Raw genomic sequence first — 24317 nt, 5'->3', positions numbered from 1 at the left:
AATATCTGTCTTTCCAAGTGGGAAATCTGACTCCGAGACCTTAAATTTTTAAATATTACAAAATAAGAAGTATTCAAACTTATAACTCTAGATTCCTTCCCCATCGAGAATAGATTATGAGTAATTAAAATTAAACTTAAATTTAAATGATGACAGCCAACCGTAAAAAGGTAAGAAATGAACGAACTAGCATTAGCAACAGGGGCTAAATCGTCCAACACTAGCAGGTTATTAACTTTGGGGTTAAAGAAATCCGTATCATCAGGCGGCAATCCTTCCAGGAATTCAATTTCTGGTATTTCTTTGCGTATTTCGTGAAACTTTTCTTGAAATAGAGAGTAGCAATATACGATCCTGTGAGGGGGTGGGTCTATCATTTTTTGACGATTTTACAATAACTTCAAAACAAAATTCGTCTTTCCGCTCATAGATGCGCCTGAAACAATCATTTGAAAGGGTGCTACGAATTTCAACCGACAGGACATTGTCGACTATGATTCTTTTAATTTTCGTTCAAAAATTGGTTTCAAAAGGGTGTTCAAAAGAAATACTCTATCTTTAAATCGCGCGGCGGTGTACAGCCACTCGTTCCTTCGATCTTCGCTATCGGGTAGCCAATGAACTTTAACAATGTGATGAAAGGTAACTCGCTTCTTCTTCTTGGCAATAACTTGCTTCTTCTTCTTGGCAATAACTTGCTTCTTCTTCTTGGCAATAACTTGCTTCTTCTTCTCGGCAATACCCAAAGGGTAATGTAGTAAAGTCATCTAGAAGAATCCTTTTAGAGAAGGTGACTCCAAATTGTTTTTTTAAGTTTCCTAAGAGTAAAGTTAAGTCCCGCTTGCGTCGAACAACGTTAAACGGGATATCTACCGTATACCGTTTTTCTGGATTTTGTAAGGAGTCTACCATAGATTCAAAATTTATAATTTTTTCATTTTCGCGAGAAAGCGTGATACCTTTCGACTTCACCACGCATTGATTGTCTGATGTTTTATAAGCGTACGATTTTGGTCCTGTACTAACAAATTCTGTTATATGCGAAGCGCCTATTTCTGATTTCCACTCTCCCAAACTACTTCCTTCGGGAGGGATCCAATCATCTTTCCCTCCTTCTAAAAATATGGCACCATCAGTATCGATATAAAGCAAACGTTTCCCAAGCTTGTGTATAACGTTAAATAGCTCTATTCGGGCGTAAGTTGTGATAAAACCTCCAATAACAGGACTGCCACTTCGTAAAGAAGGAACGAAAGGTTTCTTATTTTTGTAAGTTAGCAAAGCCAATGAATCGTTCAGAGGTCGAATATCTTCCAGATCTTTAGTCTCATCGGTTAATATAGCCACTAGTTCTTCGTATTTATCTATAATAACAGTCTTTCCTCTGTCCAGATTTTGACACATTTTACCGAAAAGCGAGTTTAACGTTAGCTTGCAAATATTCCTTAAAGCTGGATTGTTAGTCACTTCTTCGATTGATATCGAGATGCCTTCTTTTTCGTAAATGGATTGTAAATAATCCTTTTTCTGACTTTCAGTCTCTACATTGTCAGGCCAACCGCTATTACAAATTTTCAATTTCAAAAACTTGTCAATGTAATCCCCAAACAATCCAGAACTTTGGTTTTTCACGTATCTGAATCGCTCAGGGTAATGCCAAACTTCGGATATAGAAATCAGCTCGTAACCGAATTCCATTGCCAAATAAATTTCGGGAGTATTGAACACACCTTCGAATATACGCTGCTCTCTCGAATGCTGACAAGGGCTTGATAAGCTTTTTTCCGCGCAGGTGCGACATAGACTAAACAATAATTTTGAATTAGATTTAAATGCAAGAATCGGAATGTATAGTTTTTTGGGGGCTAAAACCTTGCATTTTAACACGCCAAAATATTTATCTTTTTCTAAACTACAATTTCGCGTAAATATAGTAGGGTGCCCTTTTGGGAAGTCTTTAAATTTCATGACGAAACTATAAAGACTGCAGACGTCTCGATACAGTATCTTTTCACCCGGTTGACAGATATGCAACAATTTGAAGTTTTCTACCCTACCCCCGACAATCATTTCTCTCGATCCTATAGAAGAAGGAAATGATAGGGTATCGCAATAAGATTTATCTTCCTGATGGTTTCGAAGATATTCTTCAAAATCGCAACTCCACATGGTTTTAAATTCAGCATTCGGAGCGGTGTTTTTGATGTATTCTTCAATGTCTAGAGTTCTTTCGTATAACGCTTTGTTGGTTTTTCCAAGAAATGAATTGAAGCTAGACTGCTTGGTATGTCTAAGGCATCCGTGAAAAAAATCATTATGATATTGGAGAATAATTTCAGGATCGGGACAATAAGCATCGACTGGGAACTTTCCAAAGTATTTTTCACCCTGGATAGAAAAAGTAGTTTGGAAATTTACATTCCTTTTTTTAGCCTCGAGGGAGATCCATTTCATAGCTTCACGACTTTGATTTTGATGTTGGTATAGGTACCCATTTTGCGGCACGATAGCTAAAGCGTATTCTTTCAAGTATGTGTGAAGGAAAAAACGTAGACAAGCACCCGAAATTGATATAGCGTTCATATTGAAAGGGTCGAAATTGGTAGCTTTTAGAAAAAGATTTTTAAATTTAACCATCGCTTCCTTTAAAACGGAAACATCCATTTGACAGTATTCCTCCAGCTCCTTGTTCATATCGTACTCGGTCTTACGCTTTTCTTCGTACCAAATTTCGAATTCTTTGTAATCCTTAGTCTTCATTTTTTCAGGTTGAAAATAAGATTTGCCAGGCAATTTTCCCTTATAATTCATCGTGTCGTGAGTCAAGAAAATATACGGGAAAAAACTGTTTCTTACATTCCCCCAGTTCAAAGGTTTTATTCAAAGATCTAAGAGAGCCGGCGACGAAATTCATCGAGTCCAAAAACTTGATATTTTGGTTTTTGATAAAAACAGCTAAAGCGCGGCTGCCGTTGAAAATTACTTGAGGTTTAATAAAGTAGTGATTAACTAAAGTGTTTAAAATCCAATACGAGTCGAAACGGGAACCGTTATGAGAAAAAATGACGTAGTTCTCAAATCGCGGTTTAATTTTCTTCATTCTTTTGGTATCGTGCTGAACAAACGATTCCTCTGTTTGAAACAAGTAGTCCAAGTACTGTTTACAACAATCTTGCCCTTTGAAAGTCTTAAATTCGTATGTTTCATCGTCCATCTCCATAGCACTGACAAGTAGGATGGCTACATGTTCTTTAGAGTCGGAAACGTAGCTTTCGCAATCGAAAAATCCATATTTCACGGGAGGATATTTTTCTTTTAAAGGCATAACGTAACACTGGTTCTTTTCATGCACAATCAAGCATTGCTTACATTTTTTTTCGCATTCGTGAATGCTATTGCTCAGAGTTTCAATTTCTTGACCGCATTGCTGACAACGTTTTAGTCGATCGCAAGTACCATTCGAAATATGTAACGATAAACACTCACTACCTTTAAAATAACGATTGCAAGATTTACACCTGATAACCTGAATTTCTTTAATCTCATGGAAGCCGTTAAGTGATGAACATCTTTTACAATTTAATTCACCCTGCGAACAATGGTGGGCCCTTTTTTCGCTAGACTTATAAAAAACAACAAGGCATTTTGAACAATAACTTTCGCCGCCAAACATTCTCGAAATACTCTTTATCGCTACAGCGTGGTTTCGTAAAAGCAAAATAAAAATTTGTTTTCTACTCCATGGGCCGACGTAGTACTTTTGAAAGTTATCTTCCGCGTTGTATACAATAATTTGATATTCTCCTTGCAAATAATTTTGAAACCTTTGAATACCCGCTAAATTTACTGGACCGGGTAGTACACGAGCGTATGTAATCAGTTTAAGAGCTTCCACCTTCTGTAATGAACTCGTGGAGCTTTTCATTTTAACGAAATAGGTATAAAGTTCCGATCTCTCTTTCGATTTACAACATCTCAAATCCGCCAAAACTTTCCCAATCACTAACGTCCTAGCAAAACAAAGATCGTCGCTATTTTGGAGAGTGATAAAATTTTTGTCAGCTTTAACAAATTTTTCCATTTCTACTATAGTTTTATTTCTAACACTTTTTCGGTTGGAAAGCCCGGATATCTCAATATCGCAGTCGAGGAAAACAACATCAAATCTTAAAGAACTATCTAAAATAAAACCCCTTCTCGATTGTGCTACGTGCTCAATTGCAGCCAAAACGCGTTCGCTAGTTAGCGAATTTAACGCCATTAATTTTAGATTTATAGGAGATTCGAGCTCCTCGGATTGAATGCATAAGCGAACTCTATCGTACGTTGGGTATTCATTTTTGATTTCCTTTAAAACACAATCGAGAATGTTTTGCAAATCTTCGTACATATGCGTTAATCTAATTTCGTCCGTGTTGTCGATATCAACGCGACAATTAACCTGGTTACACTTGTATTTTCTAGACGTTTTAACTGAAAGTTTCTCTATCTTGTAAAAATGTTTATAGTCTCGAATGGCTTCGTTTATCGAAACCATTCTGGGTAATGCGAAATATTAAATGCGCTCGAAAGAAAAAAACGTAAGGTTAAATATTAAAAACCGTCACCATTTACCTATAATATTAATAATACGAAAAAATAATCTGGTAATGCAAAAAAGTATTTAGTCGTGCGTTTTTCCCTTTTTAGCTTTGACGATATTTAAGATTTTCTTATGGGGATTTTCTTTTATCTTTTCTCCGAGCTTTTTCATTAAAATTAGAATACCTTTTAAATCATTTTCGCTCAAATCGCCTATGTACTGTACGCGCTTTGAAGGCGCTGTCCAAACATCGTGCTTGGCACATCGTTTTAAATCTTTATATTTAGTAGCTTTAATATCTAGGTAATATTCACCCTTTTTCTGCGGTATTTTAACAATCGAAGCGCATTGGTTAGAGCTTCGAGTATATACGCTTTCTAAACCACCTTCGTCATCCACGCAACTAACTTCAAAACAGTCATCATCGGAAGATTCATACTTTTCATTATCTAAAGATAAATATTCAGACTTGCCAGATCGTTTTCCCTTGCTAGAATCCATTTGGTTTTCTCCCTTTTCTTGATCCAAACGCGGTAAAGACTTGATCCACTCGAAGTGAAGATTGGAATGGATTTTGGGTGTTATCCATACCAGCTTTTATACACCATTTTTTTTTCATACCCCATTTTCGGTATTGTGAAATTTGATTTCATAAAATGGTTACCATAAATTTAAGAAGAGAGATTAGGCAATAGAGGGAATTACCAACATAATTACTTGAAATACCATGTCAAGATAAATTGCGGAATATATGTCAAGGAGAAAATTCTTGCATAAATTTATGCCATGATGAAATACCAAAGAAGTACAAAAAAAATTTCAAGAAAAAATGAATTAATTCTATACCATGATAAATTTTCGTGTCTAAAATTGAGTAATTATGTTGAAAAATTAAACTCGACTTGCGAAAATCATTTTAAAATTATTAAGCAAGAAATGCTAAGATTTTTTAAGATAATATACAGATGAATATATATTGAACAACGCTACACCCATTTGAGAAGAGTATATAAACGGAGGAGGAAAAATGGAGAAGTTCATCAAATTTTGAATCCCGATCAAGAAAGATCTGGTAAGTTAATGCTTTGTATATCGCGTATTTCTAAGTTAGCTAGTTTTAAACAGTTTAATGGCTTTTCAAGAGCGTATATTCGCTCATTTTCAATCAAATTTAATTAAAGTTAGCGTTGGTTTGAGAGGTGAAGACATTGTTCTTTATGCCGAGATAAAAGAATCTGGCGCTATTTTTGTTATTCCATTGGATGTATGGACAATTTTGCTAAGAAACGAAAACATCATTTTAACCCCTTACGATGAAAATAAACAATATTCGGTTATTTTTTTGCCAACTAATCCAGAATACTTTGAAAAAATGCTTGTAGATTTTAAATTGAAAATAGAGAAAGATGGAGTTCATCTTAGACACGAAGTCCTTCCTATGTCTCAAAAACGCGGACTATGGAACCACGTAAAAGAGTTTTTCATTGAGAGAAAATGTATGGAAGATTTGTTTGGTTTTCGAGAATTGATTAACAATCACATCGCGCTGCTTGAATCTCAAAGAGATGAAATAAAACAAGCGTACGAGATAGTGTATGAGAAATTATCAAACTTCAAAGATGGCATAAACTTTTTAGAAATTAAGTCCCTCTCCGATGCAAAACCATCTATGAGAGAAATTTTAGAAATATTTTTCAATATCAGCGAGTATGACAATCTAGTTAACGCTCTGTCGCATCTCAATCTCGTCTTCGATGTTAGAGATGTTATAGGTTTTATTTTAACTCAGATTGAGTATTTGCATTCAAAATGTAACTGTTCAATATATTATTAAATCTAAAATAAGAAAACTTTATACCGGTATATTAAATATTTTTTATTTCGATTTTAATTTTTTTATTTTCTATTCAACTACATACAACACACCATGCCTGATTTTATAAATAATACAACCGTATCTTGTACATTGGTTGTTTTTACAAAATACGATCGTTTTACGTCTACATACTGTTACCCTGATGTGGCCTGCATCGTTGCAGTAAACACACATCAAAACGTCGCCCATTTTTGGCACTCGGCAATACCCAATTTGGGCGACTTGGTTCCAGTTGTAGACACTGCAAAAGATAAAAACTAATCAATTTTTGAATCCAATGAAATTTTCTAATTGCTTTAACTTGGACTAGAAATATATCGTAAGCTAAACCACTGAACTAACACGAGAGTTTAAATTAAAGTGTTCGGAAAGTTAAAAATAGACTGTACTCAGGTCTTATAAGTGTAAGCGCTCCTGCATTAGTTCTCTCAGATCTCAAAAAGCCTCTTATCTCTTCCGGCCCATTGAACTCTTCGAATCCGTCCTCGCTAAATTATCATTAGTATCGCAATCAGTTATAGATTTAATTGTAGAGATCAAGCAAGCAATATACAATAGTGGGGACGGCGGAGATAAATTCTCCACAATATCTCGAAGAAGTTCTTCGTCTCGCCGAATAGGGTGTACAATCTGCGTTCTCCGTCTAATGTAGAAACAAAAACAGTGTTTATCATCTTATAGCTGTACTATTTTAAAACTAAAATTTCTTTACTCACGCAGAATTGTATTGGGTGGAAGAGCTAACAGTGAAATAAATAAATAATAATTAAATATAGGGATATTTCTTAAAATAATTAGTCATAGATAATAAACCCTACACCTTCAGTACATAAGCTACCTCCTTAGAAGATTTAGTAAATAATTGTTAGAAATATTTTAAACTTACCATTCATTTGATTGAGCAGTAGACATTTTTTTATTTATTTCGGATGTAGTAGAGAAAGAATTTGTGATGAAATATACTGATTTTCTTTAGCTTATATACCTTTTGAAAAAACCCCGAGGTATAATAAAATACTAGTTCTAACTTAAATTAACTGGAGTTATTTCAGTTATTGCGAAAGTGTAGTTAAATTTTACTATAGTAAAAACGAATCCGCCCCTTGACACAAGAAAAGGCGGTTGATTTTATGTAGAATACCAAATTAAAGAATTTATTTTGAAAGCTGAGAAGGTAAAAAAAAAATTATTTGACCCTTGACATAAGAAAAGGCGGTTGATTTTATGGGAATAATAAATTAAAGAATTGAGTTTGAAAGCTGACAAAGATAAATATTTTATAAAAGTAATTACATTGTTACAGTTATTATAAAGTTTTTATCATATTTTATATTCCAATTAAACTAAAAATATATATAATTTAACACAGGTTTAGCGAAGTGTTTTAATAATATCTTTTGATTACAGATTTATACGAAAAAATGGATTTAATTCTAAACCAACCGCTAACATTGGCAGCTTTAGCCATGGACTATATCGAATCAAATAAAATCACACATTACGGTTATGCGCAAGAAGACGCTTTAAATATCCTATCTATAGGATATCACAATATATTGATGAAATATTCGACAAAATATTCATCAATATCGAATATATTTTTTTTGGCGGCAATCGGTGTTAAAAATTGATTTGCGCGATTATGGAAGACATGTTTTAACATCAAAGTGTTACTCTCGCGCGCATCATAAAAACCAGATTTGTTGCGGACGACATGTGCTAATATACGAAAATATATTAGTACATGATCAAGAGATGGCTCAGGGAGCTATAAAATATTTTATCTTAAAAACTTTATACAAAATTTACAACAAACATGCAATGCCAAATCATTTTGACATTGATTTATATTTGAGACAAATCAGCACTCATGTTGAATACATGAGATGCAATTATGAGCTCTGTTTTTCTCAGGAAATACAGCTTCCAGATGGAAAGCCTGTATTTCCTATACTACCGCAAAACAAGTTCGTCCATTTCGGTTTTTCTCAAAGTAAAGACAATGGTAGAAATATCTTCATAATAGCAAAAAAATAATTTTACGAAACATGTCCCATTTTTTTAAAAAAAAACTGCAATTTATCTGGTTAGGCGTTATTTAAATTAACACCCTGTTCCAAAAAAAAAATTAGTTAACATAAGAACAACAGGGCAAATGTTAAACTTTAACCTCGCATATCTCCAGAATCGAATTAAAAAGGTAAATAACAGTATATTTTACGTTGGAGAGATTTAGTATAAATACTCCAAAAATCATAGTTAAATCACTCATTCCTCGCTTTGAGTTTACCTGAGATCGACGAAATGATTTTTACCTCATTGAGATCATAATAAGCGCCAGTAAAATCGTTTTGGCAGTCTTTCTTGGTGCTGTTATCTTGGTAAGTCTCACTATATAATATTTTAATAACTACATTTGAGTAAAATGTTCGGAGAATAATTAATATGGGTTTACAGCTAATCCACATTCATACCAAAGTTTGGAGAAGAGTAGCCTAACTTCTTGGTACCTCGGATCGGTAAGCCCACAGTCTTGAATGCTTTATTTTAAATCAGTTCATTTGAGTAAAATGTTCGGAGAAAAATAAATATCCAGGACTGTGGGTTTACAGATATCTATTCAATCATCGAGAAGAAACGCTACTGTTGTTCAACATTTTCGAGATTTCTTCAGTCATTTTAGGAATAATCCACGTTGAAATTCCTGTTTGAAGACACTGAAACTCTACATATACGGTAAACCAAACTTCTTAATTGTATTAATCTAATCTATTGTGTTCCGAAAAAACGCTTAGACGAACGTTAAATTAATTAAGAAGTTTGGTTTACAGAAAAACACTCACCGTGGCTTTCGAATTCTATTCTCCAGCGCGTTATAGCAAGTAATGTTATTGAAAATTATATTATAAACTACTTGAACTTAAATCTCGTCTCTTTTACAGAGCTTTCGCTATAAAACTTCCGTGGCGCGTTGAAATTCCAGTTTGGAGACATTGAAACTCTACATATACGGTAAACCAAACTTCTTAATTGTATTAATCTAATCTATTGTGTTCCGAAAAAACGCTTAGACGAACGTTAAATTAATTAATAAGTTTGGTTTACAGAAAAAACACTCACCGTGGTTTTCGACTTCTATTCTCCAGCGCGTTATAGCAAGTAATGTTATTGAAAATTATATTATAGACTAGTTCTACAACTTTTTCCCCTCTCTCACTCTTATACAGCGCGCTAGCCCTCCACCTCCGCGGCGGCTAAACTGGTTTGGATGACTTTCGCTTTCTCTCCGAGAGAGCGCGTGGGAGGATATTTCGGTTTAAATGAAAATTCTTGAAACCATGTATAAATTATCAATAAAAAATGTTTTATTTTTACAAAATTACTTATTTGATTTCGGTACAGAGTAAAAATTCATACGGGTGACATATTTATAATACTCGTGACTTAAACAAAATAACGATTCGGCTAACCAATACGGTAACAAAATTACTTTCTTTAATATCTCGTAGATGATGCGACAAATAAATAATAATGGCGAAAAAAATACGAGTAGAAAATATATATCATTTGTTAGCAAGGCTATTACGAATGATATAGGGATAGTAATCGGCATTAACAATACCAAAAACACCGCGATAGGATACTTTGACGGTGTGTTTAAAAGCATAATTACTATAATACCCACGGATATTAATACATGCTCAAAACAAAAATAAATTGGAGCATCTGGTGAACCTTTCATCTTGTCCTGTTTTATCGATGAAATGAGGCTTTTCACCAAAATCCGTCATTTATAGTCAGGAAAAATATCTACCCCGGGGAGGTGGGCTCGCTAACACGACACTTGTTTATTTTGGGGGCGTGGTTATTTACTTTATCTTAAAGTACAGGGTTTAACTACTAGCGCCCTATACTAACTATCACCGTTAACCTCTGCAAGCTTTGATGGAAAGGAGAAACCGGGTTAGACCGCGGAGGAAAACTCCTTTAACAAGCGGGGAGAGAACTTGCAAACTCTACGCAGAAGGATTTGTTCCCAGATTTTTCACCCGGTGCCACAGTCCGGGATTGAACCCGGGATCCTCTTGCTGCGAGGCGAAAGCGCTAACCGCTACGCCACCCCACCTCCGCAAAGTTAACTCCAACCATGGAAGTCATTGCTCTCATTCCAACCTGCTTAGCATGATGGCAATTTATAGTTTCACCAGCCACCATTCCACTGAATAAAGACACAAGATTTTTAGACTGTTTGAAAGGATCGTGATCTTTTTGCCAATTCACAAGCCTTTTGGTGTCAGCTTTGTCACGTGACTGTCTACTGTCACGAAGCTCGACGTGTTGCTCAGAGGTGTTACTTGAAACCCCACTTAAATCTTCAAACGCATCAGTAATTTGAATACAAGCTGGCATGGCCTGTACCCATGTTGCTAATGTACTTTCTGTTAAACCTCTTCCTTGAGTAAGGCCACCCGTGACTTTCATGGATCGCATTAAAACCTGCTCTATGGTCATATCGGTCCAAACACCACTCCAAAAGCGATTCATCAATGCAACTTGTTCGTGATACTGAAGCCAGAGCATTATTATTATTATTGTTGTTGAGGAGGGTACGCGCCCTAGCACCGATGCCAAAGGCATATTGTGCATCCTCATATTCAGGCCTTGAATAGGCCCGTAGCTGCAGCGTAGCGAAGAATTCGCTGCACCGTAATAGAGGAGACCCTCAAGGGTTCCAAAGTATGTGAATCAAAATATGCTAGTCTAAGCGAGGTGAAGCAGTCGCACTCGCAAAGTACGTGAGCGGATGTTTCTTCCTTCTCCTGACACGACCTACAGAGAGGGTCGTCGGCAAAACCCATCAGATGGAGATGCTTATTAAGCCGACAGTGCCCGGTCAAAAGACCGGAGGCCAGCCTAATATCCCATCTGCTGAGCGAAATTAGGTCTCTGGCACGAGACCTGCAGGGACCATTGACAAAAAGTTTAGTCTGTCTCTGGCCCTCCATGTTATGCCAGAGTTGGTTTTGTATGACAGTCAACCTGTCATGCAGACACCGTTTGACGTGCCTGTAGGGGATGGGGACGGCCAGCTCCGGCCCCAAGAGCTTGGCCTCCGCACCCCTTTTCGCAAATCTATCGGCTTGCTCATTGCCATGATATCCGCTGTGCTCTGGCACCCAGTACAACAGAACCCTGTCGCAGGATGCCAGTTGCGCTAGCAGATAAAGGCAGCTGCGCACCAGTTTAGAGGTAATCTGACACTGGTTCAGTGCGTTCAGGGCGGCCTGACTGTCAGAATAAATTGTCACAGTCCGTCCGGTATACCCTTTGTTAATGCACTAATCTGCGCAATAAAGGATCGCGGCAATTTCCGCCTGGAACACACTAGCGAAGGTACCCAGGCAAGCAGAAAAGCCGACCCTTGTGGTTTGGCAGTAATAGCCGGCGCCAGCGCCGGAATCAGTCTTGGAACCATCGGTGAACCAAATAGTTTCACCCCCAGTGCCAAGAGGCAGCAGGTTAGTCCACTCTGCCCGACTGGGAAAGTGGATGCTGAAAGGCTTAGTGAAATCAAAACTGGTAACGGTTTTGTCAGAGCACATCGTAAGCGACGGCTCAAGTGCGGCGTACTCCCGAAAGAGCTTCGTATGGCTGTAATCCCAAAGTCTTGGAACCCAGCAGCCACTAATGTTGAGCCTGTAGGCTCCCATGACAGCCTCCTCCTCAATGAAGAGATGAAGAGGAGGCTCCCATGACAGCCTCCTCCTCAATGAAGAGGAAGCATGTCAAGGAGCACCCACCTCCAGGGAAGCAGTTGAGGTCGATCTCATGGCCCCCGTAGCACCAATGCATGCAAGCCTTTGAAGCTTGCGCAGGGCAGCCTGCACCGTCTTAAGCCGGACCCTTGTCCATCAGACAAGTGCCCCGTTAGATAGTATGGGTCTGATGATCCCAGCATAGAGCCAGTGTACAGCCTTGGGGTTGAGGCCCCAAGTCTGGCCGACAGAGCTCCTGGTCCTCCAGAAGAGCATCTTGGCCTTCTTAATACACCGATCAAGATGCGGCTTCCATGTGAGTCTTCAATCAAAGGTCACCCCCAGGTATTTCACCTCGGATGACTTTGTCAGGACCTGGCCAAAGAAAGAGATATCATTGAACAGATCCTTAGTATTCTTCCTCGTAAAAGGAACAAGGACAGTTTTATCGGGATTAACGGTGAGGTTAACCGACTGACACCATTGCTCCGCGCTAGAGAGAGCAGATCTCATAAGCGCGGTAACAGTATCCGGGAACTTCCCGGTAAAGACTATCGCTACATCGTCCGCATACCCGAAGCAGCTACAGCCCCCAGCACCCCCGAGCCTCCCCAAGAGTTCGTCCACCACCAGGCACCACAACAGGGGGAGAGCACTCCACCCTGAGGGCAGCCCCTGCTGGTAGTCACCCCTAGAGAGTCCCCAAGGAGGGACGCCGACACCTCGCGGTCGGTAAGCATGGACTTGATCCAGCGGCCAAGAGTGTCGCTGATGCCAAATCTCTTGACAGCTTCAGTAATAACCGAGCTAGAGACCTTGTCAAAGGCCCCCTCAATATCGAGGAAGACGGCCAGTGAAATTTCCTGAAACTCGAATGCCCTACACAGTAAAAAAATAAGGTACTTTGAAGGTACCAAAAATACCTCGGAGAATTTCCTAGTACCTTTATTGGTATTCTACGAGCTTTATTTTTCAAGGGGTACTAAGAAATCCCTATTGTGGTACTTTTTGAAAATGGGAGTATTTATTGAGCCTTTATAGAGGCTCTGCATGACAGGTGGTACAGAAAAACGCCTTCAGAGAATTCGGAACCAAACGAGTGGGGCAGGGGGATCTTAGAGGGATGTAACCAAAGGGGTGATACACTAAAGGGAAAACATTTTTGGGGGTAAGAATTTATTTTATAAGCTTTGGCGTTTGTAGTACGTGTTAACCTGTGCAAATAAGATACACGCGTATATTTTCTTTGACCTGTGGCCACCAATCCCGCCATTTCCTACGTGTAGTACGCGTGCTTTAGGTATTTCAGCGCCATTTTCTTACTGAAGTAAAAATTTGTTTGGTCGTCCGATTTTAAGGATCAATCATCCAAGGAACTAAGGTATGTCAATTAATATAATTATTCAATTTGTTGAGACTTAACTATGGCCCAAAACCCACACACATATATAAAACTGTATCATTCATTTGTTAGGCTTGTTTTAATTAGAACCTAGTGTGAAGGCTTACTGTACGATTTTAAGCGTCCAAGTATCTGCATTTTTTTCTCTAATTAATGACTAAAATCTAATAACTCTCTCGCGGTTTGTATATAAGCCCATTTCGGCTTGGGGAACTTTTCCCCAAGTCTTCATAATAATAATAATAATAATAATTAACAGCGCAAGTGATTGAGTTTGCAATTTTACTGTAGGGGAAATTTTGAGTAGAATTTATTATTGTATTTTTAGTAGTATCTAATCTTGGAAAGGGTAAAATTGCTCATATTTCACATGTTAATTTTAACCCTTCCCAATCCCCAGTAACACGAGTGTTCCGCGTTCGAGTCGGTTAGAGGTAGATTCGTCGGTTTATGGTCTAGTCGGTAGTTAGGACTAAAATCCGACTCTTATCCAACTTCAGTTGCCAACTCCCCTTTGCAGTCGGCCGGGACAACAATAAAATAGAGTTGGCTGATAGTTGTATTATAAGTCGGTTAATGTAATGAAGGATTAGGTCGGCTGCTCGACTCCTTACCAATTAACACGCGTTTCTTTCAAATAAAAGTTAACAATATGGGTCTAGAGGTCGACATATCCGACTGCCTACCGATCACACTGAAAATTTAAGATTTAGTTGTAATGAAGCTTCTTCCGCGTTTCAGTCGGTTCGAGGTAGATTCTTCGCTTTATGGCCTAGTCAGCACTTACGACTAAAGTCCGCCTCTTATCCAACTTCAGATACCAGCTCCGCTTTGAAGTCGGCCGTGAGAACAAACAAATAGAGTTGGCTGATAGTTACATTTTATATCGGTTGGTGTAAGAAAGGATTAGGTCGGCTGCTCAACTCCTTACCAACTAACATGGGTTTTTATAAAAATAACAACAAGGGACGAGAGGTCGGCATATCCGACTACCTACCGATCATACTAAAGAATAGTTATAATGAAGCTTCTTCCGCGTTTGAGTAGGTTCGAGGTAGATTCGTCGGTTTATGGTCTAGTCGGCACTTACAACGGAAATCCGACTCTTATCCAACTTCAGTTGCTAACTCCGCTTTGCCGTCGGCCTTGAGAACAATAGAATAGAGTAGTCTGATAGTTTCATTTTAAGTCGGTTAATGTAATGAAGGATTATGTTGGCTGCTCGACTCCTTACCAACTAAAATGCGTTTTTATCAATGTGCACTAGTGTGTCAACAATTTAAGATTATCTTAAACATTAAAATAAATATAATTAATATTATATATTTTCTTCGATAATTATTAACCTTATTGCGCGTTACATCATTTAAAAAATAACTATTGAACATTCTTGAGAGACTAGACTAATATTGACGTTTGAAATGAAGCATACGCCCATTGTTGTCTTACTCAAATCGGTACATAAGGTTTCGAATCTTAGTAATGGATAAGAACAGCTCAATTGCGTGAACCTTTGGTGGAAACTGGACCATTGGGAGGCTAGAAGTTTCTTGTAACCCTAGCCAATCGCTAACCTTAACGATGATGAAGGAGTAGAAGCCAGTAAGTACACACTGGTGTCCATGTGGGATGGACAGAATACCAGATGAAAGTGGTGTTTAGAAGACACTCACTACAACCTGAAAGCCGACCATAAATAAGCTTTAAATCCGACCATAAACAAGCCAAAAGCTGACCATAAACAATCCATAAAGCCGACCATAAACAATCCATAAAGCCGACCATAAACAATCCATAAAGCCGACCATAAACAAGTCGTAAAGCCTACCATAATCAAGTCGTAAAGCCTACCATAATCAAGTCGTAAAGCCTACCATAATCAAGTCGTAAAGCCGACCATAATCAAGTCGTAAAGCCGACCACAAACAAGCCATAAAGCCGACCACAAACAAGCCATAAAGCCGACCCAAAACAGCCATAAAGCCGACCACAAACAAGCCATAAAGCCGACCACAAACAAGCCATAAAGCCGCCCACAAACAAGCCATAAAGCCGACAAATAACAGTCGATAAAGCCGACCGCAATTAGATTAATAATCCGACCATAACCAGATAACAAAGCCGACTTCTTGTTTGATAAGGTAAGAGCTGGACACGCTTACTTTTTAGAGTAGGTTAAAGTGCTGGCAAAATTTGTATGACCTGAAGTCGGGCCGACGCTTAAACGGATAGGACATTTCGACGGTCGAAATGAAAGTTTACCGACGCTTTTACGTCAGTGTTGGTTGGACCTCGAACCGACTGCGTCGGTCCAACGTCGATTTTGTTACTGGGGATGTTGCATACTACTATAGTGAGGGCCCTCCATTGGGGGGGGGGGGTGGAACACAATCATGACCAGTTTTTCCTCCCTCTGTACGAGGGCGAGGCTTTAGGCACACAATAAGCGCCATTCTCTTGTGGAAAGTTTAGGATGATTTGGAATTTTCAGCCCCCCACCTGAAATATTTTTCTTTTTACTATGTGTTCGTGGGGGCTTTGAACCCTGAACACCTGTGCTGAAGAAATTGGCAAGCCATAGGTTCAGTTACTGGCCACATGCACTGCCTTTTCGGCTATATATAACAATGCAGAGTTTTCGCTAAAGGGGGTACAGTTCATTCCCCCCTCAATTCATCCCCCCAACTCTCCGTTTGACCATTCCATGCCTCTCTTAAAACATTTTTAACGCTTTACAGGTTGAAATAATCCTAAACCATCAACAAAACGTGGAAAGGGAAAGAGCGGAACAAGGCAAATAAGTGTGCTGTTAAAAAAGGAAATGGTAATGTCTATAATCAATGATTTCATATGACATCTCAATGCTGAGATTTCATTTGTGTTGTGTTTTCTTAATTACCATGATAATTAAAGTTATAAGATTGAAGAGAGATATTCACAAGGGTAGTTATATTTAAAGGGTTAGTGTTACCAAAAATCAAAAATTTTAAAATTAAAGCATTGTAACAAAGAATATACAGTTTATAATTCCATTCTGATTTACTAAGTCTTCTTCAAAACCCCGTTTTCAAAGCCTACTTTCTGAATTTTTTCCAACTATTTTATCAGTTTAAGATTACGGTACCCCTGGTGATAGAGAGCGCGCGAAGTTTATCAGCGGCTTTGTCGCTAAACCAATAATTAGGCTTAGCATTTGCAACGAGAAATGACCAAAATACTTCACTCGCTTTTCTGACAAACGGTACCCTTCGTGACGTCACCAGGGGTACAAATACATTTCTTTGTTTTCAAGTATGTTCAAAGGTGCATTTTCTTTTTCTTTTTACCAGGAAGGGACTTCCTGTTATTACAAAAAGAATAAATTAATTTGAATAGTTTCACTTGGGATATAAGCCTATTATAACCCAATAGGGTGTTTCCGCGAGAGTAAAAAGGGGGCGAAAACCGGTTTTCAGGGGATGTCAACATGGCGTCCTAACGTGGCCAGAGCGGGTAGCCGGCAAGGGGAGAGGAAAGGGGGAAGGTAACTTGACGTCACGCGCAAAGACCCTATATATGTTTAGAAACCAAAACTAGCCATTTTTCTAAAAAGGTGTCACTAAACCTTTAATATCTGTCTCGTTAATCTTAATACATAAATTTTGTTGGTATTTTCCAATAAATATTTCGACTTTGGTTGTCCAGATACGAAAATGTATCGTTGCTCAATATGCGATACCAAAAGAACATCTTTGAACAAGCTTCTGGCTCATTATCGGAACTTGCACATGCACGATTCTAATTTTAAAATACGATGCAATTTGGGAAACTGTGTTTTATCTTACACAAATTATAATTCATATAAAAGTCACGTTCAGCGAAAGCACCAAAATGATATAAGGGAAAAATTTCTAGTTATTGATGCGAATAGTGGAGTTAATTTAGATAATAGTTTAGTTAATGACAATGATGGTGAAATGCAAACAGAGGGTGATTTAGATAATCAAAATGAAACACAAAATTCGGAAAATGACTTAATTAATTTTAGGAAAAATTTGGCTCTGACAATTTTAAAAATTAGGGAAAAACATTTACTGCCACGATCAGTAGCGAATAGTATAGCAAATGATATTGGTATAATCGTGGAAAATGTTAAAGATATGTGCAGCAATTATGAAGCTAATGAAATTCCGGACCCAGAAACTTTAACCGATATAATACGAAGTGATTATAAATTAAATGCCTTTTGCAAGCAAGAACTAGACTTACTTGCCCCCACGGAATATATTTTGGGAGAACACGAAAGAAATGGAAAAACGTTCAAAGATACATTTCAATATGTAAATAATTTATATTTACTAAAGCGACTTCTCTCTTTCGACGATATATGGGACGAGTTTCAAAGGTACAATGAAACTGGTAATGAGGGTGCAGGTGACAAGCTGCTAACTGATATCAAGGATGGAGAATTTATTTTAAATCATCATTTGTTTAAAAACGATAGTTCAGCGGTTCGATTGCACGCCTATAGTGATGAATTGGAGGTGTCTAACCCACTGGGTGCTAAGCGGGGCAAACGTAAAATAAGCGTATTTTATTTCTTTATTGGAAACCTCCCACCGAGATTTAGAAGCAAACTGAAAAATATTTATGTAACCATTATTGTCCGAGACAAATTGGTCCGTCAGTATGGATATGCGCCCATTCTTGATCCCTTCATTCAGGATTTAATTACTCTTCAGACCAAGGGTATATATATCAAGGAAAAAAATACTGTAGTTAAGGGTGCTTTAGCCACAATATCTGGGGACAATCTGTCATCCCACCTCTTAGCTGGGTTCAATAAAGGTTTTTCTGGTTTACGAATATGCCGCCAGTGCCTGGCAACTAAAAAAACTGCGTCTCAGCAGTTTTTGGAGAGTGGCCATACTTTACGGACTGAAACAGGGCACTTATATCATCTTGCAGCTATCGCGGAAAACCCTGACAACTGTAAAATCTATGGTGTGCAAGAGATATCACCTTTCCTTGACATTCCTGAATTTAAAGTAACTGAAATGTTTCCCCCAGATATAATGCACGACCTATACGAAGGCGTGATACCTCTGGTTTTAAAAGTTGTTTTCGCTGGGCTGATTGGCGAGGATGTATTTGCTCTAGATGACATAAATAATATTTTAAAAACTTCCGTTATGGCTGCCAAGATACTCGCAATAAACCTGGTACCTTCACACAGGGCATGATTTTAAATGATGCAAATTTAATTGGGTCCGCGTCTCAGAAAGCTTGTTTATTTTATCTTTTTCCATTTCTGTTTGGGGAACATGTTCCCGAACAGAATGCCTATTGGAAATTGTACCTAAATCTAAGGCAAATAGTTGACATTCTAGTGGCCCCAGTGATTGAGAGATATTGGCTGCCTATGGCCAGTGACTTAATTGAGCAGTTTTACCAAAAATTAATCGAACTTGCCCCAACAAAGTTTACCCCCAAAGTCCACTATTTAGTTCACTATCCTCGGTTAACCTTAAAGTATGGCCCATTAAGAAGACTATCCTGCATTAGGTTTGAAGCTAAGCACCAAAACCTCAAGATAATGGCAAGTAGAGGGAAAAATTTTACAAATATCGCGAAAACTTTAGCGGTACGTCATCAGTATGCCCAATGTTACGATTTAAGTGGGAAAAATGGAATTGAAAATGAATATCTTGAAAAATGTGTAAAACCAGTGTTGTTTTCAAGCTTACCATACGACTTAAAGGGTGAAATTAGAAAATGCTCTTATTTAAATGTCGAAAGAGAGAAAATGATCGTCTTTAAAGCTAATGAAATTAAGTTAAAATCAGTGGCATATAAAATGAAAACATTTTTGACAACTGCCTTAGTACATGGCGAAAATATACCAGTTTTTATGAAAATTGCACGTATTTTGAAAATAAATGATGTGTGGGTAATATGTGGGAAAATCTTCACTGCCATTTCATATTCAAGACATTTCAATGCTTATGAAGTGCAAGATTCAAAGCTCTGGAAAGTCATTAAACCTGGAGACGAAATTGACTTCACCATAATGAACTCATACCTTGTTAATTCCAAACTGTTTATCAGCTTGAAATACAGTATTTGTCAGTAATACTCGTACCAATGTTATAAACGTAAATAATTAGCAGCAAGCATTATTATATAGTCCTTGTTTTAATGTATTTTTATTTGGTTATAAGGCTACTCGCAGTTATTGCGTAACATACGATGACCGTACGAAAGAAGTAACCATTGACGAACCATTCACCATCGATAATCTATCGACTAAGATTAAAAAATTATTTAAAATTATGGATTTCTAAGGAATCCAAGTACTTTCGACAAAATGGAAGAAGTTTATTGACATCGAGAGTGATGATGAAGATAGTCCACCGGACGGCTCCGAGCTCAATATTCTTGGCGAGAAGAAAGAAGCTAAAACCAACCCCAATGCAGCTCCATTAGCAGTGCCTTCAACATCAACGAGAGCAGCCAATCAAAAATTAAATTTGCATCATTGTAATATAATTCAAATATCCAAATAATTTACAGAGCATATTTATCAGCGCCAATAATATTTGGAGAAGATGAAACTGTGTGTGAGAGCGAAAAAAGAATTCCTCTTGGATACAAAGTTCCCGCTTTACCCCATAACATAATGGAACTAATCAAAGAAAAAAACAGCCTTGTGTTTCACACAAGTAATTCATCAACAATTGTCAGACTTCTCTTTGAGGATATGACAAGATACACAATGTAGGTGTAAATCAAAGGAGAAATGAAATGAATATGAAATAGTCCAAAAAACGTTTTGCTGAGTTAAAATTGAATATTTTATTATAGGTATCCAACTCACGATGAGTATGTGAGAGTGTGCACTGCTCTCGTTAAACAACACCGATTTTTGGTCTGCAGGTGTAAGCTGGGCCCTGAATACGTAAGTACTTATCCTGAACACCATTAATAAAATATATTTTGGTGGCAAACGAAACTAGTATTTATTAATATTCAAAATAGTCTACCTGGCTCTCATCGTTAAAGTCAAAATTCAAAAGGAATAGAAAACCTTTGACGCACCTACGATGTGTTCAAGAGGCAAAAAAAAACATACGAACAACAAAAGAAAACCTGTGGATAAAGATGAAGTGCCTGTTCCCAAAAAGAAAAAAATTAACCGAATTGAACTAGCTGTATGCGTAATTATCTTTTACACTTGGTTTATCTAAACCAGTGATGTCCATTTACGGGCCCGCGGGCCACTTGTGGCCCGCCCTGTTCTATAATTTGGCCCCAGTTGAGTGAAAAATTTAATGGTATTAATTGCCCGCCGAGGTAATTCTACGGGCCCACCTATAAGTTCTGATGGCCCACCATAGGATGAATGAGAATCGGTATTGTGACAAAAAATAATTTTTGACGAAGAAGCTTTTATTAAATAGCTATATTTAGAAATTCGATGTATAACTACTGTCACCAGATGGTGGTGTGCTGTGCTACAAATTTCACGCCTTTCTTACTCGCCTAAAACAACTTATTCCCAGCCCGTTTTGGTCCGATTTTCAAGGCTCAGTTTTAGTTCTGTTTCGTTGAGACTGAAACAATTTTAAGTTAAAATATGGGTTCCCAAATAAGCCTAGCGAGAGTTATCGCGTTTTTCAAGAAAAATGGACGTACAACTACTTTTTTTGTTTCTGTTCAAGGTAGGCCAGTTTGCTTAATATGCAAGGATTTAGATGCTGTAGTGAAAGAATGGAATATTAAGAGATAGATAATTAAACAAAGGAAAACTCAGGTTTCTCACTAAAACTGGTAAAAACAATTGTAAAATTTAAAAAATAAATGAAAATAGGTGAATTTTCATTGTGTGGCCCGCTTGATGGTTTCTAATTTTGAATTTGGCCCACCGTGAATAAAGGTTAGACATCCCTGATCTAAACTAATCATCTTTTTCAGGATGACTTTTTGGAGGATCCAACCTCGATAGAGGCACATATCAAGGTGATATGCAGTGAGGCCAAAAAAACCAAGCCAAACGAGGCCATTTTGGACGAAAAAATGTTAAGAACCCTCCATTATCGGCAAAAATGCAACGAAACAAATTCTGTTCCGGAAACCTTGGAAAGCTTTCCAAATTTAAATTGTGGGAAAGAGGTTTGTGTTAACAAATTAAATTTAAAGTAGAACGTAGCCTTACTCCAAAATTTTTCCAGATTTTAAAAGATTTCGCCAGAATTTTGAAGGGGGATATTAATCCAGAGAAAAAGATTTTGGCATACCTGCAACCCCTTGTTCCCAGAATTTTAGCACTAACTGAAAGTTCTGCCCTTTGCAAGAAATTAAATGACCAGATGGAGGCTCGAAAAGATTATATAAATGACGCTGAAATAATAGGTAACGTTTTTTTATCGTTTACTATATATACCCATAATTAACTAATGTTTAATATCGTTTTAGAAATGGAGCTAAGCGCATGCTTAGTGCTATTGCCGCTCTTATTCAAAGAAAACCCGGACCTTCTTTTCACTTTCAACTATGTAAGACTTTACAGTAATAAATCCCTCGTTCATAAGACTCGCAGTTACGTTTCCTTTCCCCTGTTATGCAGCCAGCATTGTTTGAAATCTTAAATCCGATATTTTATGATTTCCCGAACCAGGGCCTAGGAATTTCGTATATAGTCTAACTAATCTTTCAATATTTATTGTTACAGAATAGCGAAAAACATGAAAACGCAGTTCTTAGCATAGAAGAAGATGGATTTTTATCACGGCCAATTAAACTGATGATCGAAACTGTTGCAATAAAAGCAACAAGCACTGTAAATGGACTATGCTTACTGATGGCTTCATACTATGTGTTTGGGGTTCAGTATCCAGCTGAGCTGGTTAAAACGTTGGAGTTTCTCCAAAAGATTGTTTTCTGCATAGAGCCTGGGTCAAAGAAAATATTTAATGCCGTTAAAAATGTTCTAAACAAGCTATTGTAGTAGTTATTTAAAAAAAAAAAAATACTTCGGGGAAAATCTGTGACTTAGTTATAATTTGTAGTATATTTTCGGAATTATTTTTAATTCCCTGTGTTGTTCCACAAAATTGCTCCGGTACGGGTAGTATTTTATCATTAGTTTTGGTCTAAAACGTGCTTACTCAGGCCGTATTTCAGTCCTCAAAGGGTCTCAAAAAGGTCTTCATTTGAGGGGGTATTTTATAGTTCTTTAAAGGTATTTTTCAATCATCTAAAAGTGCCTTAAACGTGCTTGTTGTGGTTTTATTTCATTCTTCAAAGAGTACTATGAAGTACCTCAAGGGGTGTTAAACAGTCCTACGTTTGGGAGGTATTTTTTAGTTCTTTACAAGGTATTTTTCAATCATCTAAAAGTGCCTTAAACGTGCTTATTGTGGTTTTATTTCAATCTTCAAAGGGTGCTATGAAGTACCTTAAGGTATCAAAAAGTTCTTCATTTCGAAGGTATTTTTTGAGAACCTTATTGAGAAGGTACTTTTCGATACCTTTTTTGGGGCTCCTATGGATGCAAAGCAAAATACCTCTTAAGGTCTGGAAAAGACACATTTTTTTTTACTGTGTATCCAGGCAATTCGTAAGGCCGTGAAGGGCCGTCTCAGTGGATTTGCCTTTTTGGTAGGCAAATTGTGAAGAAGAGAGAGGAGTTACCGAAAGTACCTCGTCTCTAATGTACCTGTCCACCAGCTTCTCCAGAATTTTGAGGAAGAAGGAGGTCAGGCATATGGGCCTAAATGCCTTCGCCTCGAGATAGGAAGCCTTCCCGGGCTTGGGAATAAAGATGACCCTAGAGCGTTTCCAGTCACGAGGTATGTGACCGAGAGCAATGCAGAGTCTGTAGATCTTGCAAAGCGGAGTGGCGATGTGGTCTAAGCCCTCCTGCAAAAGCAGAGGGAAGACCCCATCGGGTCGCGGAGACTTGTAGGGCTCAAAACAGTTGACAGCCCACCGAAGCTTGGGAATCGTGACAACCTGCCTGGCTACAAGCCAGTCTTCCCTCTTAGCCCTGTGCAGGACAGGGTAGAGAGAGTCGGGGTTTGTTGGATTGATTAAAGTAGAGTCAGGAAAATGGACCTCCAGCATGTGCTTGAGAGTCTCAGCCCCAGACTTAGTGTACACACCCTCCTGCAGCTTAATAGTATTAAGCCGATGTGTGTTGTCGTGCGCTAGGATCTTCATGACCCTAGCCGTGGCAGGGACATTGGAGACTTGCTCACAGAAGGTCCGCCAGGAGTTCTTTTTAGCAGCTCTAATGGCCCTGTTTTAGGTGTTAAGGGACTGCCTGTATCCAGCCCAGTCACCCGTGCGCTTGGCTTTGTTAAAGAGCCTGCGCGTGCATTTGCGAAGCCGGCTGAGATCCGCGTTCCACCAAGGGACAAGCCTCGAGCGGTTAACGGTCTTAAGTGGGCAGTTCCGGTGGAATGACTCCATAATGGAGCACTGTAAGTCACCAGCAGGTGAAGTAAGTTTAGGAGTGTGACCCCCTCCGTAGCGTAGGATTAGGTCTTCCCTATAGCCGGCTCAATTGGTCCGTTTTGGATTGCGTATCTCCGTCCCCGCCGGGACAGAGGTAGTCGCGACAGTAAAGCAGATGTGCCTATGATCCGACAGAGACGGCTCATTAGACACATGCCAGTTAGACACGGAAGACACGAGGTTTTCCGTGGCTAGCGTGAGGTC

The 24317-nt window shown here is 38.2% G+C and overlaps 2 protein-coding genes and 1 long non-coding RNA gene across 4 annotated transcripts; 2 read left to right on the top strand and 1 right to left on the bottom strand.

Annotated features, from left to right (window-relative positions):
• Nucleotides 1-491: 491 nt before the first annotated feature.
• Nucleotides 492-2760, bottom strand: LOC149686165 (uncharacterized). Its single transcript, XM_089871095.1, has 2 exons — nt 874-2760; nt 492-767 (listed from the first exon to the last, which is right to left on the bottom strand). Exons 1-2 carry the CDS (start codon nt 2758-2760, stop codon nt 492-494), a joined length of 2163 nt encoding a protein of 720 aa, XP_089727221.1.
• Nucleotides 2761-13559: 10799 nt separating this feature from the next.
• On the top strand, nt 13560-19902 carry LOC149686164 (uncharacterized). Of its 2 annotated transcripts, XR_016384124.1 has the most exons (4): nt 13560-13595; nt 16355-16440; nt 19587-19750; nt 19817-19902. It is a non-coding gene; the product is annotated as an uncharacterized LOC149686164 (long non-coding RNA). The 2 variants fall into 2 exon arrangements; XR_016384123.1 differs by lacking the exons at nt 19587-19750; nt 19817-19902 and adding an exon at nt 17301-17895 and having other exon boundaries at nt 13562-13595.
• Nucleotides 19903-20221: 319 nt separating this feature from the next.
• LOC149686163 (sterile alpha motif domain-containing protein 3-like) lies at nt 20222-22602 on the top strand. The gene is made up of 6 exons (XM_089871094.1): nt 20222-20372; nt 20460-20806; nt 21570-21767; nt 21827-22007; nt 22071-22150; nt 22327-22602. Exons 2-6 carry the CDS (start codon nt 20699-20701, stop codon nt 22600-22602), a joined length of 843 nt encoding a protein of 280 aa, XP_089727220.1. The 5' UTR covers nt 20222-20372; nt 20460-20698.
• The last annotated feature ends 1715 nt before the right edge of the window (nt 22603-24317 follow it).

Source organism: Phalangium opilio, unplaced genomic scaffold, assembly GCF_054372755.1.
Source record: "Phalangium opilio isolate 3A_F unplaced genomic scaffold, DU_Popi_V2 ptg000032l_1, whole genome shotgun sequence".
Classification (NCBI taxonomy): domain Eukaryota; kingdom Metazoa; phylum Arthropoda; class Arachnida; order Opiliones; family Phalangiidae; genus Phalangium; species Phalangium opilio.
Note: the sequence above shows the minus strand (reverse complement) of the source record. Positions and strands in the feature narration are given on the sequence as shown.